Raw genomic sequence first — 15,880 nt, 5'->3', positions numbered from 1 at the left:
GGATCTTATTTGGACGAGGCCACCATTGATTCAGGAATCTATCTTCAAAGGTGTCTGCTTCCTCCATGGCTGCTAAACACGCACTATGGCTTCGTTCTTGGAGAGCTGACGACGAGTCCAAAAAGGTTTTTTAGGCTGTCCGATGAGTTTCTCTTTGGCCCCGAACTGGATAAAATTGTGGCCACAGTAGCGGCATCCAAGACTGCTTGTCTGCCTTCCGCAACTCCCAAGGTCCAAAGGATTCTCCTTTCAATCCTTTAGCCCACAGGGAAAGGCAAGAGGTCAAGCTTCTTCCAGAGCTCAGGGATCCTCCCAACTAAAATACCAAATCCAGAGGCAGTCAGGCCCCTAAACCAGCATATATGCCTGCGGCATGACTGGGTTGGTCACCATCTGGAAATTTCCAGTGTGGGCTGCTTTCTCCTACAGTTCGCCGACGCCTGGCTGGAAACAACCTCAGACACCTGGGTAAGGAACCTCGTTTCTCGGGGTTATTCTTTTGACTTTTCAGGAACGCCCTCCAGTTCAATTCTTTTCCACCTGGTTTCCTGTCTGTCGGCAAGGCAACCGCCCTTCGGGCTTCCATCAAGACTCTTAGTCGCCAATGTGATAGTTCCAGTCCCTTTTTCACCAGAGGAGGACGGGTTTCTATTCAAATTTGTTCCTTGTCCCCAAACCAGATGGCTCCTTCAGGCCTATCCTCAACCTGAAAACACTCAACCTGTTTCTCAGGGTTCCCAGGTTCAGAATGGAGTCACTTCGCTCTATCAGGCAGGCCATGGAGCCAGGTGATTACCTCCTTGAACATTCAGGACACATACTTACATGTACCCATCCGGGAGGATAATCAGAGTTTTTTTTTTTTTTTTTTTCTCCGGTACGCCATTCTGAGGGACCACTTCCAATTTCGAGCTTTGCCTTTTGGCCTATCAACCGCGCCTCAAGTTTTCACAAAAGTTATGGTGGTAATGGCGGCCGCCCTTCGCCGCCGAGGAGTCCGCTTCTTATCATACCTTGACTACCTTCTTCTGCTAGCCAGGTCTCCGGACATTCTTCAGGAACACTTCCAAGTCACCCTGGACTTATTGCAGTCACACGGCTGGCTGATAAATTGGCGGAAATCCAGCCTGACTCCGTTTAAGGAAATGATCCATCTGGGTGCTCTCATGGACTCCAAAGTTCAGAGCGTTTTCCTACCCAGGGACAAAATTACGTCCCTTAAGTCCCGAATCAGACTCTTCCGTCAACAGCGAAGAGTCTCTATACATTTCTACATGCGAGTTCTGGGCAAACTGGTCTCCACCTTCGATTATGGTGGAGTATGCACAATTCCATTCCCGTTCACTTCTATGAGAAATTCTGCAGCGGTGGAATCGATTCCACTAGCATCTCAAATCCCAGACATTAGTTCTGTCCAGAGAGTTCTGTCATTCTCTGCAGTCGTCACATCTCGATGGGTTTTCCGTTCCTGATTTAGGATTGAGTCCTTCTAAGCACAGACGCCAGCCTTCGCGGCTGGGGAGCTGTCACTGGCAGTCATTCTTTTCAGGGCAGGTGAGGAACCGTACAGGTGACCAACCTACCAATCAATATCTTGGAGCTTTGAGCGTTATACAGCGCACTTTGTCAAGCGAAACCCTTCCTTCAACACAGCTGTGAAGGTGCAGTCAGAAAACGCGATGGCGGTCACCTACATAAACCATCAAGGCGGTACCAAAAGTCGAGGAGCAATGAAAGAAGTCAGTCTTGTCCTTCGTGGGATGAACGCTACCTTCCAGCTCCTCTGTGGTCTACATTCTGGGAGTCCAAAATTGGGAAGCGGACTTCCTCAGCAGACAGGATGTTTACTCCGGTGAGTGGTCTCTCCTTCCAGCTGTTTTCCAGATGCTGATCCATCGCTGTGGTCATCCAGACAGACTTTATGGCTTCCCGGGAAACAACAAGAAGCTACCACGCAACGGATCCCGATCCAGGGAGCTGCTAGCTTTCTTGATGGATGCAATTGCGGTACAGCAGACAAATTTGGATCTGGGCCTTCGCCTTGCTTCCTTGAAGGTTCAGGTGTTTGCTCTCTCTATTATTTCAGCACAGAATAGCTTGTCTGCCAGCTGTTCAGACGTTTCTACAAGGGGTTCTTCACACTGGCCACCTTTCGTTCACCCGGTAACTTTGTGGGATCTTTCTTTGGTTTTAAGAGTTCTACAAAAAAAAAAACATGTGAACCGTTGGATTCACTTGATCTGCATTGGCTGACTTGAAAAACTATTTCCCTTCTGGCTATTGCGTCAACCCGCAGGGTTTCGGACTTGGGTGCATTGTCTCACCGTGCACCTTTCCCGGTGTTCCATCCTGACCGGCCAGTTCTCTGCTCATGTCTGGACTATCTCCCAAAGGTAGAATCACTCTTCTATATTTACCACGAGATCGTCAAATTTTCCCTGCCAGTTGGTCCTCTACCAACACTTTTTAATAAAACTTCACAGCTTTGACACCTTCGCCTCTGCTGATGCGGCTTTTGGGCGTCGGGTTCTTAGTGCAGCACAGGAGTGTTTCCTCCCTTAAATGGACAGCTTTGGGACGTCCCAGTGTCTCTCATTGGATGAATGAAAAAAGGGGATTTTTGTCTTACCTGTAAAATCTTTTTTTCTGAGTCCATCAGGGACACTAGGCGCCCATCCTCTCGCACCTGGCTGGCTGGAGGTTTTTATGCTTCCGGCACCTGGTCCTAGACAGCTGGTGTGCCTGATCCTTTGTGTATGCCGACTTCTCTTCTCCATTCCTGTTTTTTGGGCTTGTTAAGAATAACTGGCTTCATGCGGGGTGTAGGGGAGAAGGAGCCTGTGCTGCTGCTGCAAAAGAAGTTAACTCCTTGGTGCCCAGGCTCCTGCATCTCACCCTTCACCCACAGTCCCAGTGTCCCCCATGGACTCAGAAAAAAGGATTTTACAGGTAAGACAAAAATCCCCTTTATCCTTTTGGCTTGTCATGTCTCATAAAGGTGGTTATTCCAGGCCCAGAACTGTAGAGTATTCCTCGGAGCCCTCCCTTTTTTTTTTTTTTTTTCATTTAATCTTTTTATTGAGACATCGTAAATGAGAATCCTACATTGATTACAGTATTCAAAACGTCACATACAAAATTTTCATAGATACATATCCTCAGAGACCTTTTATGCATTTATAAAGTGTTACTCAAAGATGCCCAATGGACAGTCAGGTATTAGTGCCTTATGTGCAGCTTGCAACGCTGACTGTTATGGTTGCAGTGTTGTGCTGGGGGTAGGAAGGAGATAAGATTATGAACACTAAGTGACAGTCCTGTGGGACTACCTTCCGGACCCCCTGCGTGCCTGCCATATTGATTGCAGTGTGAAGTTGGCCATACACGGGACGATTTTTAACACGATTCTGGCAGTTTCTACAAGTTGGACAGACCAATCGTTTGCAAATAGTTGTATTTTGAGTCTTCTGCGACCCCGATGCGCGTCCCCGCCATCGTCTAGTTGGATCGCAGATCAGATGGCTTTGCAGAGAGATCTCAACTGATTATGTACGATGTGATACACTTCTATGCATCTTATCTTATGATCTTAATGATCAATCGTACTCCATTTGACCACATCTTATGAAGAATTTCTAGGGAAATCGTACAAACTGATCCTACCAACTTTGAATCTCACCGTGTATGGGGGCCTTGAACCTTCGTGACGCCCCCAGCCCCCACCCTGTTTGCAGCATTAGCTGAACTCGCACCAAAAGAAACCTCCGCCCACCACCCGCTAATTAAATACTTGGCTCCAGAGCTGCCTTCACGCCAGGTGCCGGGTCTGCCAGCCTTCTATGCTGCTTGGGTCAACTTCCCTGCGGGACTGCCTGTCCAGGGTGCGGGGCTGCCTTCCGTGCACTACTCTGAAGCTGTCCCTTTAGCGCTAAGTGCTGTCCGGCATGACCTAGGTACCAACCACGATGGTTGATACCTCCCGAATGAAGAGCTCAGACGCGGCATTACCCTTTTGTGGTGCCTTGTCTGACCATTCATTGGCTGAGAGGTCAGGCCCCGCCTCTCTCAACCAATGAATGGCTCCCATTGTAGTCAGAGTTCCTTTTGAAATAGCTGTGGGACACACAGGGAAAGGTGTCAGGAGTATTTGTACTGGACTCTGATTTGAACTGGGACTATATTTACGTTCTTGAACACCCTAACCAAACCCCGGATTTCTTGCTACTAACTGGATTCAATAAAGCATTTTTTTTGTCACAAACCACGCACTCCACTTAATCTACAAAGGTCCATCTGCTCGAAGGGTCCACCACCATGCACGATAATTTCTGCTAAAGACCCCTCCATACCTGGATCATAGTGTTAACTATAATGAGACTGCTTGACATAATTGCTACAACCAACTCCAGCATTCTAATGGTGCATACACATGGTCAGATTTTGTAGGATGATATAAACGATAATGTTTATCGTTAATATCGGCCATTTTTTTTGTCCCCTTCCAACCCCCAAACGACGGACGATGCGCCGGAACGTATGGTCGATAACTATAACGACCATCGCCCGTGCATGCAGTCCAACTTGGTCGATATTGACCAGGTTACTATAGGGACCCGCGATCGTTGATCGCTAGTCGTTTGGGGGTTGGTGCTGTGCTGGACGATCGATATCGATCATCCAGCACAAGCAGGACGATCAGATAACGTTATTGTTACCTGTTCCTATTATAGCCTCTTATGGTGCATACACATGGTCAGATCAGGCGTCTCTCACGACACATGTTTATTGTCCCATATGCTGCTTATTGTTTTTATCAATTTATGCGTATGGTGTTATTTTTCATGACACACATGGCTATATGACTGTTAAAAAGTATTAAAATAAAAAAGAATTTCAATTATTAAATCCATTCCATTTTACATATGCATTTTTACATTTTACTTTATAGCGCTGTTTAAATAGCTTTTTTTTTTTTTCACTGGTTTGTAAATGGAGCTAAATTTTGGTTTGGTAAAATGGTTGCTTAAAGGCGAATTGACATAATAGGTTTTATTTTTTTGTAAATACTATTTCTGAAAATAAGCGTTTGTGGTTGTCTACTGAAAATGAAATCACAAATGACATTAAAGTTTTCATACATTGTTTTTGAGTTTGTTCTTGTTAAAATGTAAGAAAAACTAAAGCTGGCCACCCACATAGCGATATTTTACCCGATCTGGCCGATTCTGATACATTGGAACGACAGATCGTGCAAAATATGGCCAAATTGAGAGTAAATCATTAGTCCCCACTCACTATCACGATGCGATGCGCTTCCCCGCTGGTCGCACATCGCATCGTCAGATCTGCCATTCAGTAGGGCAGATCTGACAATCTGGGACACAATGCACTGAAAAAACTAACAAACAAAAAAAAAAACAAAGTTAAGAAGCAAGATAGATCTTAAGTCAGATTGGATGCTTTTTACTCCAAATCGTGTGTAGGACCTGCCGGAGGAGAGTTCAAGGGAAATCATACACGATGTCGGATCGTGAGCACATCGCTATGTGTGTGGGCACCTTAAGCCGCTTCTCCAAGAAAAAAAACAAAGCGGACAAAAGGGTAGACTAGATTCACCTGTAGGTTCCTATTATGCCATCAAATTCTTTGTTTCTATAAAACAGTCTGAACACAGGTTGCATGTGTCTTTGTCTATGGTCTGAGGAATTGGCACTGTTTTGTAAAAGTTACATCAATCACACTAATTTGTTTTGTTTCCTTAACAGGACACTTGCTACTGACTCTGAGCCATGGCAAAGATGATTTCCTGAGAGATGTCACAGAAACATTTGCTAACCTAAGTGGTCAAACTAATTTGCTGAAGTTGGTGTTTGAAAACCATATGTCAATGGATTCATCTTTTCTGGGCACTGATGACATACGAGATATAAGTTGTCAAATACCAGATCTAAATGAGCTACGTCGATATGACCATGGTAAGACACCTCTGCCTGCAGCAGTGTTAGATACTAAAGAGCCAATAGCCAACAGATTGGCTTTGTGTCTCGGAAATTCATTTACACTGGATACCCTCATGCTTTTTTATACTGCCCTGAAGCTTGCATTCCCGTTCTGTTAATGGGATTTATAAATTATTTGTTGAGCTGAATTCGTTGAAAGTGGCCGCTGACATGCATAAGCATGCAATTCTGTACAAATCCAGTTTAGAAGTGTTTAGTTCTGGTTAACATGCAATTATTTGTGAGCACTAATGATGGATAAAATCATATAGAATGTTGGTGCAGTTGAATCCAGCAAGATCAGAACAATGGTAAAGCAGATGTTACAAGCTATCAGTAAATAGAAGACGTGCCTGCATTTAAACAAAAAGACCATTTTCCTCTTCCACATGCTCTCTGCTGGATATAGGTTGGTGGGATGAAGTCTGGGCACCACATAGTTAAACTTGTTCACCACAGCCCAGGCTCCCCTATACCTTGTCCCTAGCCACAGGCACATCAGTTTTTTGGTTGGTGCCTGCAGCAGCGGCACACTGAGTAAGCTGTGCAAACAGCTTTTTTTAAATTTTATTATTTTTTAAAAACTTTTCATTTTTACTGAGTGGGTAGCGCGCGCCGTTACTCCATCACCCCAGTGCCGGCGGTTGCAGCACTGGCGAGTGGGTCAGTGTCTTTGGCCGGAGCTCCTGACACAGCAGAGAGCCGCAAGCCGCAGTCAGCGCACCAGGGGACAAGTAAGGTGGCTACCTGCTTGCAGTTGTCGTGGTTTCTTACCGCCGGTCAGGGAGACTTCGGCGGTGCTGGCAGTGGGGACCTAGGTCCTCTCCACATCCCCATTAGACCACCAGGGCCTCAGGGCAACGGGGCGTCGAGGTGTAGTTGGCCATTTGCCCTGGGCTACATGCCAGAAGGGTGAGGTAGGCTCTCCCCATTAGCTACTCCCTTTCCCTGGGTGCTATCCTTTAAGAGGCATTCCATTCCAGGGTCACTCCTCCTCTCTCCCCTCCTTCACAGACGCTGGGCAGCCATTTCTACAATGCTTGCTAGTGCAGCTTATCTCCGGGGAGTGCAGGCTCCTGGTCTCCCTGTGTTCCTCGCCCTCAGCGGTCAGGTTTTGCTTATTGCCTTTTTTTTTTTTTTTACTGTGCATTGAATGTTTCTGTGTATAACGGTTTAATGTACTTTGCATAGTCTTTCTGTATAGCCCCAGTTATTTTTCTATTTGTGGTGCATTTACATTCATTGCTCTACCATTATTGGCACATAACACTTCCTGGCTCTGGTGTGTGGGGACTTCATTGGATTTCAGTACTATGTCTTCCAGGAGTAAAGCTTCCAGGGGTACTTTTGTGCTGCGTAATTGTACATCTTGTGCTGCTGTGTTTTCTTCACAGGTTCTGAACCATGATGGTCTCTGTGTTTGCTGTTTTACAACCCCACAGCAGGAGATTCTTTCAACTTTACCTGCCAGCCTGGAACCAGCTTAGGTTTCCTCGCTGTCCCAGGTAATGTTGCAGGTAGTTGATAGGGTCTTATCCTCGGGGTCCTCTCACCCCGCTGGTGTTCCTTCAGGCATGGCCCAGTCCTCCAGTGTGATGCCATCCCCTTTGCTTCCTTCTGCTGTGGAGCTTTCTTGGATGCAGACCTTTATGCAGTTAGTTCAGGGTTTGGCGCAGGTGTCAAACCTTTCAAACAGATGCTGTACAGGGAGTGCGCTTCTAAACGTAAACCTTCGAAAAGGGACAGCTCTACACCCCTGTCAATATTGATTCAGACTCTGAAGTATCCTTAGACCATGAGGAAAACTTTTCTGTAGCCTCTTATGTTGAGTCCTCTTCTATTCCGGAGGATTCCCAACCTCAGGTAGACGTAGTTTCTTTGATCAAAGCAGTTAAATTGGTGCTGCTGATCAAGGATGCGAAACCGGACGCTATATCCAATGCTCCATTGTTTAAATGTCAAAAGAAGGCAGTTCCAGAGTTCCCTTCTTCGACGCAGCTTAAGGACATTTTGGCGGAGACATGGTCCCATCCTAATATGCGCTTCCAGATCTCTAAGCACATTACTTCCTTTTATCCTCTGTCGGCTGCTGATCAGACTACATGGTAGTCTCCTTCCCTGTTGGATGCACATGTTGCCCGCCTAGTCAAAAACACCACTTCGTAACACAGCATCCCTTAAGGATCCGACAGATAGGAAGTTGGAAACTTTTCTTAAGTCTATTTACTCTAATGTAGGTGCAGTAGGTTGTCCGGGCCTTGCAACAGCCTGGGTTGCTGGGCTGACGCCCTGGAGGATGGCCTCACTGGAGGATGTCTCTCATAGAGCATATCTGTGAGGCAGCGTCTCATCTTGTATACCTAACTTCCAAGGTTTCGGCCTCTTCAGTGTCCGCTAGAAGAGCCCTCTGGCTTCGTTCTAGGAGGGCAGATACTGACTCTAAGAAAGCCCTTGAAGCTCTCCCCTTTTCGGGGGATGTTCTCTTTGGTTCGGAATTGGACAAAATAGTGGCATCTAAAACTGCTTTTCTCCCTTCCGGGGCAGTCCCTAGGTCGTGAGCGGCGAATTTTAGCTCCTTTCGACCGCAGGGTAAAGCCAAAGACTTGTCGTTCTCTAGGTCTCATGGATCCTCTGCTAAAGGTTCTAAACCAGCGGGTAAGAAACCCTAGTCTAACCAGACGCCCGGCTGCTAAGTCAGCCGACAAGCCTGCTGCATGTAGGGGCGGACCTCCACCTGGGGGACACCAGCGTGGGAGGCCGGCTGCTTCTTTTTTCCGAAATTTGATAGGCGACCATGGAGTATGCCTGAGTAAGAGGGGTTGTCTCCCAGGGTTACGTGTTGATCTTTTGGGAGCATCCTCTGACCCAGGTTTTTTCCACAGGTCTTCCTTTTGGATCAGGAGAAACCAGGAGCCGTGAGGGAGTCCATTCGCTCTCTACTCCCAGGGTCATTGTTCCGATTCCCGCATCTCATTGGGGCACGGGCTTCTGTGTCAGTGTGTTTCTGGTCCGGAAGCCAAACGGATCTTTCCGACCGACTCTCAAGCTCAAGTTTCTCAACAGGTACTTGAATGGAATGGAATCACTTTGCTCCAGTATTCTAGTCATGGAGCCGGGGGATGATCCAGGATGCCTATTTGCATGTTCCCATCCGTCTGTCACCAGCGATTCCTCATGTTTGCAGTCCAGGAGGATCATTTCCAGTTTTGGGCTTTGCCATTTGGACGTTCCACGGCTCTTTGTGTCTTCACAAAGATCATGGCGGCTCATCTTTGGAGCAGGGTAATCTGAATATTTCCCTATCTGGACAACTTGCTTCTTCTTGCCCAGTCTCTGGAGTTTCTCAAGGAGCACGTTGGGGTCACGATGGATCTTCTCCAGGCTCACGGATGGGTCATCAATTGGAAGAAATGCTCTCTGACTCCCCCTCAGAAAATGGTGCATTTGGGAGCCTTGCCCAAGGCTCATTAGGTGTTCCTACCGGCAGACAAGGTTCGGGACTTGTAGTCCAAGATTAATTTTTTTTCTGTATCATCGCTGGGTGTCAATTCACACTTGCATGAAGATTCTGGACTCTCTCTGGTCTCCACCTTCAACATGGTGGAGTATGCCCAGTTTCATTCCCGGCCTTCACCAGTTGGAGATTCTAGCCTGGTGGAACAAATCCCATGTACAACTCAGGTCTGAAATGATTGTTATCTCTCACACCACCGCCGCAAGTCTTCGGGGGTGGGTGGTGTCCTGTCAGCAGACATTTTAGGGTCGGTGGTCGGCCGATCAATATTCTGGAAATCAGAGCGGTTTACAGATCTTTTGTCTGTCTTTGCCCCTCCTCCTGCGGAGTCGCCCAGTCCAGGTACAGTCCGACAACGCGACAGCTATCGCATACATATACCGCCAAGGCGGCAGTTGCGTTGCAATGAGAGAAGTCAGTCGCATTCTCCTGTAGGCGGAAAGGCATCTTCCGTCTCGGTCGGCAATTTTCCTTCCCAGAGTGCAAAATTGGGAAGCTGACTCCCTAAACCGCCAGAACCATCATTCGGACTAATGGGCAGTACATCTGGATGTCTTTCAACTGCTGGTTCTACACTGGGGCTTGCGGACATCGACATGATGTTGTCTCTGCTACTAAGCAGTCACTGGCCAGATAGATCCTTTATACTATTCACCACGGTTATGCAGCGGCGGATCTTCCAGCCCCATCCGTGGTGACTGCTTATTCTACCCGGCTGGTGGGAACTTCATGGACAGTGCAATGTGGTGCTTCTGCGAAGCTGTGTAAGCCGACCACGTTGTCCTCTGCCAATACGTTTCTGAAGTTATATTCCTTTGACCCCTTCGCCTCCCCTAATGTGTCTTTTGGGCGAAGAGTTCTCAGTGCAGCCCAGGAGCGTCCCCTCCCTTAGGGGAGTAGCTTTGGGATGTCCCAGCGTAGAGCCTGTGTCCCCTATGAAGGAAGAAGAAAAGGAAATGTATGTGCTTACCTGTTAAATCCTTTTCTTCGATTCCATAGGGGACATAGTGCCCACCCTGACTCACCTGGCTTGCGGGGCTTTGCTCTGCTTCCGGTTCTCCTGTTCTCATCTCCTGTGTGTTTTGACCTGAATGTGTTTCGGTATTCCTTCTCCTTCTTGCTCCTTGCCTTAGGCTTGCTAACGTAATGGATATGGTGGGGTATAGGGGGAGGGGGGAACCTGGGCTGTGGTGAACAAATTTAACTATTTGGTGCCTAGACTCCAACACCACCAACCTATACCCAGGCTTAGAGCCTGTGTCCCCCTGTGGAATCGAAAAAAGGATTTAACAGGTAATCACATAAATCTCACTTTTCTGAATTACATTTTGTTTTTCTTACAGGTGCAGTTCGTATGCGCAATGGTAATTTGCAGCATTTAACCTGGCTTGGACTACAGTGGCACTTCATGTCATCTTTGCCTAACCTACACAAGTGGCTTAAGCAGGTTTTCCCTCAACTACCTCAGGAAACTTCTAGACTAGAATCAAACACACCAGAATCCATTTGCATTCTTGATCTTGAGGTATCTTAATTATTTTAGTACCCACATTATGATAAATTTTGAATTGCAGGCTTAATGAAATTATTTTTGTTTTTGTGTCGTCCTCAGTATTTTTAATTTGTAATTCATTTTAATATACATTTTAATATGGCATTAGTAGATCTACTTAATTATTTATTTATTTTTTTCTAATTTTCTCAATTTGGAAACACTGCATAACCATGGTGTATAAAGCTCTGACACAAGGAGTTTGTCACCTTAAATCTGCATGTTCTTCTATGCCTTTTTTTAATTGTCCGACGAGCAATTTTTGGAGTTTTGATCGGGATGCCAGGAGCGGGCAGTACGGATACTGTTGAGTACAGCCATCACCCTCTCCCATCGTGGGCCTTCCTTTGGGGATGTATCACTCACTGTTGCTTCAGGTATAGAGCAGTACCCCCCTGTGCTGCATACATCATCGGGTACAGCACCGCTGGAGGAGTGGCTGTACGTTGAGTTTATCAGTGCAGGAAGTCGCAGGTGTGAATATCTGGTCAGGTTTCAATGTCTCAATTCTGCTTCACTAGGTGCAGATGGATGTCATTCTCTTAGTGGCCATAATTTAGTGTTTGGGTCCAGGGAGGTGCCAGCCCCAGACTCGAGGACTGCCTCATGACAGCCTACTAGCATAATTTGGTTATAGGCCTGCTGTAACAAAGCTGCTGACACTGCAGACTATTTTGGGCCTTGACAGGAGTACAGATGTGGACCCCCTCAAGGGGAGAGTTAGTAACTGTAATCCCTGGTAGTAAGCTGAACCTTTGGATGCTGCTGGAGGACAGTGGGAGGGGACCACTTTTGAGTTAAGCATGTGTTATGCAGTGTCTTCAGTCCAGGATGTGGGTCAGATTGTGGTTGTTTCTAAACTGCATAGCCTGCACCTGGCCCTAATGGATCTGTCCATGCAGCGGACACTTGTGCTTTATACTGGGGGGGGGTTAGCTCTTGATTATGTAGGCTAGTAGTAGCGCTTGGTTGGGGCAGATCCTTTGCATTGGCATTATTTATATCTGTGTGTATGGATGTGTGTGTGTGTGTGTGTGTGTGTATACACACACACACACACACACACACACATGCATAAATATTGGGACATTGACAGAATTTTCATATTTTGGCCTCTATTCACCACCACAATGGCTTTGAAATGAAACAAACAAGATGTGCTTTAACTGCAGACTATCAGATTTAATTTGAGGGTAATTACATCCAAATCAGGTGAACGGTGTAGGAATTATAACTGTTTCTATATGTGCCTCCCACTTTTTAAGGGGCCAAAAGTAATGGGACAAACTAAACAATCCTAAATATAACTTTCACTTTTTAATACTTTGTTGCAAATCCTTTTTTTTTATTATTTATTTATTTTATTATTTTATTATTTTTTCATCCGGATAGAGCTGTCCTCCGTACCTGGTCTGGTTACCCTCCTAAAGTGGTATCCCGATTCCATTTAAGTGAAGAGATTGTGGTTCCGGCCTTCCAGTCCTCGAACCTCCTATGCAGGTGAAGTCTCCCTGGATGTCGTTCCTGCTATTCGGATCTACGTGGGTAGTACCAACTCATTTAGGAAGTCGTATTATCCATTTGTGTTGTACGGCTTTCACAAACGGGGCTGGCCAGCTAATAAACAGACTCTGGCCCGATGGCTCCGCATGACAATCTCTCAAGCTTACACGCAAGCTGGTTTTGCTGTTCCAAACACGGTTACAGCACATTCTCCTCGGTCTGTGGGACCTTCGTGGGCATTTGGCTGTGGCGCTTCTGCTGAAAATTGTGCTGATCGGCCACATGGTCTTCAGTCCACACCTTCCTCAGGTTCTACGCCTTTGACACCTTTTCCTGTCAGGATGCTTCATTTTCGGCGGTGGATTCTCCTTTCTGCTCAGGAGCGTCCCCACCCTTAGCTGGAAACTGCTTTAGGACATCCCCATGGTTATCCCTGTGGATCCCTATGGACACTGAAGAAGAAAATAAGCATTTTGGTAGGTCCATAGGATCCACAGGGTGCCCACCTTGATTCAGATGACTTCATTGGATATTTTCCTCTTGGTCACTGAATCCCTAATCTTCTGTGAGAGTGTTTCTAGTGTGTACTGTTCTTCATTCTTCTCTTTCCTGCTCCTGCCTTCGGCTTGTTCACAAGACTGTCTGCCTTTGGCTGGGGGTGGGGTCTACGTGGAGGAGGACCGGTGCATCTTGGGAGCTAAAACTTTTTACTGTTTTTGGTGCCCACCTACACCCCATGGTCATCTCCGTGGATCCTATGTACCTCAAATAAAAAGAGTCAACAAAGATAAGTTTACCATAACTATGATTTTTCTGGTCCTGTCGTGCTGCCTATGGACTTTCCAGCCTGGGTACATTGCTTGGCTTTGTCAGCACAGCGACTACTTCTCTAAGGATTCCTAGCTTCTTCTTTGTTTCCCTATGGTGGTTCAGCCAATTTACCTGTGCATGTGATGGAGTAGGACACTAAATATACAGCAAGGTGTGGTGTTAGGAGTTCCTGACACTATGCTGCTTAGCGTAAAAAAGTTGCAAAGTTCATTCCTTTAATTCTTTCCTTGGATGTGTGTTTTTTTTTTTTTGTCCTTGTAGTTTACAGGTTGCCCGCTGTTTGCATGCCTTATTTTATTCTGTGCAGTTACTGCTTTGTAGGACACTCCTCTTTAGGGTTTCTTTCCATATGGCACTCCTATCTTGAGCACATATTATTCTGTTTCTTATTACAGAGGACAGTGGATGGCAATGACTGAATGGTTGTATCCATATTTAGTCTGCCTCTCTGAACCATCTTAGCTTTGGTTTGGGACAGCTAGATTTGGAGATAGTGGTCAGTTCTGTCCTCGTATGTTGGAATTCAGGAAAGCCTGAATTGTAGCATGCGTTTAAGAGGAGTCTGCATGTTTTGACACTATGGTTATGGATGCTGGCTCTAGGCAGAACTGACAACTGTGCTGCTCTCAGGGTCCTCTGTGCTGTCTTGTTTAGCAGCGTGAGACCCACATGAGGCACTTTTTTTTTCTTTCTTTTTTTTTAAATACACTTTTTTTTTTTTTTTAAGTTTGTCAGCTAGTCTATATTCCTTGTGAGTCAGATATTGAAAGTTCAGTCCTCCCCCTTTGTAGGTCCACTTTGCTGTTAAACAGATGTACTGTGTGGCCAGTCAGGATGCCTCACATTCCTTGGTGTGTCTGGAGGGCAAACCACCTGAGGAGACTGTGGGGGTATTTAGTGTTTGTCTGTTGGCGTTTCATCATCTGGTCTGAGCATTTATGGATTAGGACCACCCTATTATGTTTGGATTTCTATTCAATTGCTTTTGCAACTGGTTCTCTCTGAGGCCATGCAACACACCAGACTCTGGGGTATGCAATCTATTCCGTAGTTCTTAAGGACCAGATTTCCCAGTACCTGTAAAGTTCAAAGCAGCAGGGTTCTTCTCCAGTCCTCCATTTTGTCCTTGAACCTGGTGGGTAATTGCAGCATGGATGTACTTCAGGGCCCTGAACACTCTGGGGTTATCAGTGGAAGCTATCCACTTGAACCAGTCTTAATTTTAATCAAAACGAGTCCAGTGGTTATATTTATTGAGCAGCAGGTTTTCAAAGCAAGCCTGTTTTAGCATCCATTACTATTGACATTTTAAATTCAGCAGTGAAAGCAGCAAAAATCTGCGACTTTAAAAATCCTCTGTTTAGTAAGTAAACCCCCAAGGTGTCAAAATATATCGGAACGTTTACCTACTGGTTCTCAACCTGAGATCATGTTTGTTTTTGATTGTGGTACAGTATTCCCTGTTCATTTGTGTTTCCTCCTCAAAAGTTCAAACCACATTGTGAGATTAGTTAGCCTCTGGTCAGTCAGGTCTGCCATTCTGAGGTCCACTGCGGTGATCATCTTTTTCCTTGTGAACTCTAGGTCTAGCCTGGAACCAGTCTTGTTCCTAACTCTATTAGGAAACATTTTTAAACTTTTTTTTTTTTTTATGAGCAAGTAGTCTGGCATCACCAATTTCCTACATTCGTGATGCTGCTTTCTGTACTGTATTCTTCACACAGGCGATGTAGACTTGTTTTCAGTTATGGACAGTCTGTTGGATTCAAGATTGACTTCTCTCTTCCTTTGATGAAGTCTAGTGACATTGGTCTCTGCATAGAGGAGGAGCGCATCTTGCAGATTTAAAGTACTCCTTGTCTGAGCCCTCTGTACCCCATGGTTATGCAGTCTCTCACAATCAAGTCTGAGAAAAAGATTTCAAGAAAGTACAAAATCCAATTTTTCCATTTAAATGTTTGTTGGAACATGTGACTATTCATGATTAGCAGGAAACTGATGGTTCACAGATGCATAAAGGAGTGGCGCAAGTGTGTTCATGCACAATAGCTCATGGTTTCATGAGCTCTGCCATTGATTCAGAGTAGTATAGAAGTAAGAAATGTGGCAGATCAATTTTGGATAATGTGAATCCACTAAGTTATGGAACAGGTGAACTTAGTCTTTGATATCTGCATTCAAAGGTAATTAATATATTTTGTAATTAGTATCAATCTTTAGCTTAATATTCTATCCATTTGAACTGTGAGATTCCATTTTATGGTGTTTGGTAGCTACTACATCCTCCTCTAGTGGTTTTCCAGGGGTTGCAATGCTTGTTATAAGTTTACATTAAAAGGGAAAAAAAAAGTGCGCTGGATAGATGCAGCCACCAATTGACACACTATAATTTATTGTAACAATAAAAATAATTTTACAATATAATATACAGCATTGGTATTTTCAGGCACTGGAGATATTTATTTAAGTCACTAAATGCTT

At 45.5% G+C, this 15,880-nt stretch overlaps 1 protein-coding gene across 4 annotated transcripts in view; it reads left to right on the top strand.

Moving 5' to 3' along the window:
- LOC148507581 (E3 SUMO-protein ligase RanBP2-like) overlaps positions 1–15,880 on the top strand; it is a 90,373-nt gene that overhangs the window by 16,545 nt on the left and 57,948 nt on the right. For all 4 annotated transcript variants that reach the window (XM_088445972.1, XM_088445971.1, XM_088445970.1 and 1 more), the window contains exons 9-10: positions 5,766–5,975; positions 10,857–11,038. In XM_088445972.1, the coding sequence (XP_088302098.1) occupies positions 5,766–5,975; positions 10,857–11,038 (392 nt within the window). The remainder of the gene's footprint in view (positions 1–5,765; positions 5,976–10,856; positions 11,039–15,880) is intronic.

This window comes from Taudactylus pleione, unplaced genomic scaffold (assembly GCF_031769625.1).
Source record: "Taudactylus pleione unplaced genomic scaffold, aTauple2 ptg000391l, whole genome shotgun sequence".
In the NCBI taxonomy this organism is placed as follows: domain Eukaryota; kingdom Metazoa; phylum Chordata; class Amphibia; order Anura; family Myobatrachidae; genus Taudactylus; species Taudactylus pleione.
Note: the sequence above shows the minus strand (reverse complement) of the source record. Positions and strands in the feature narration are given on the sequence as shown.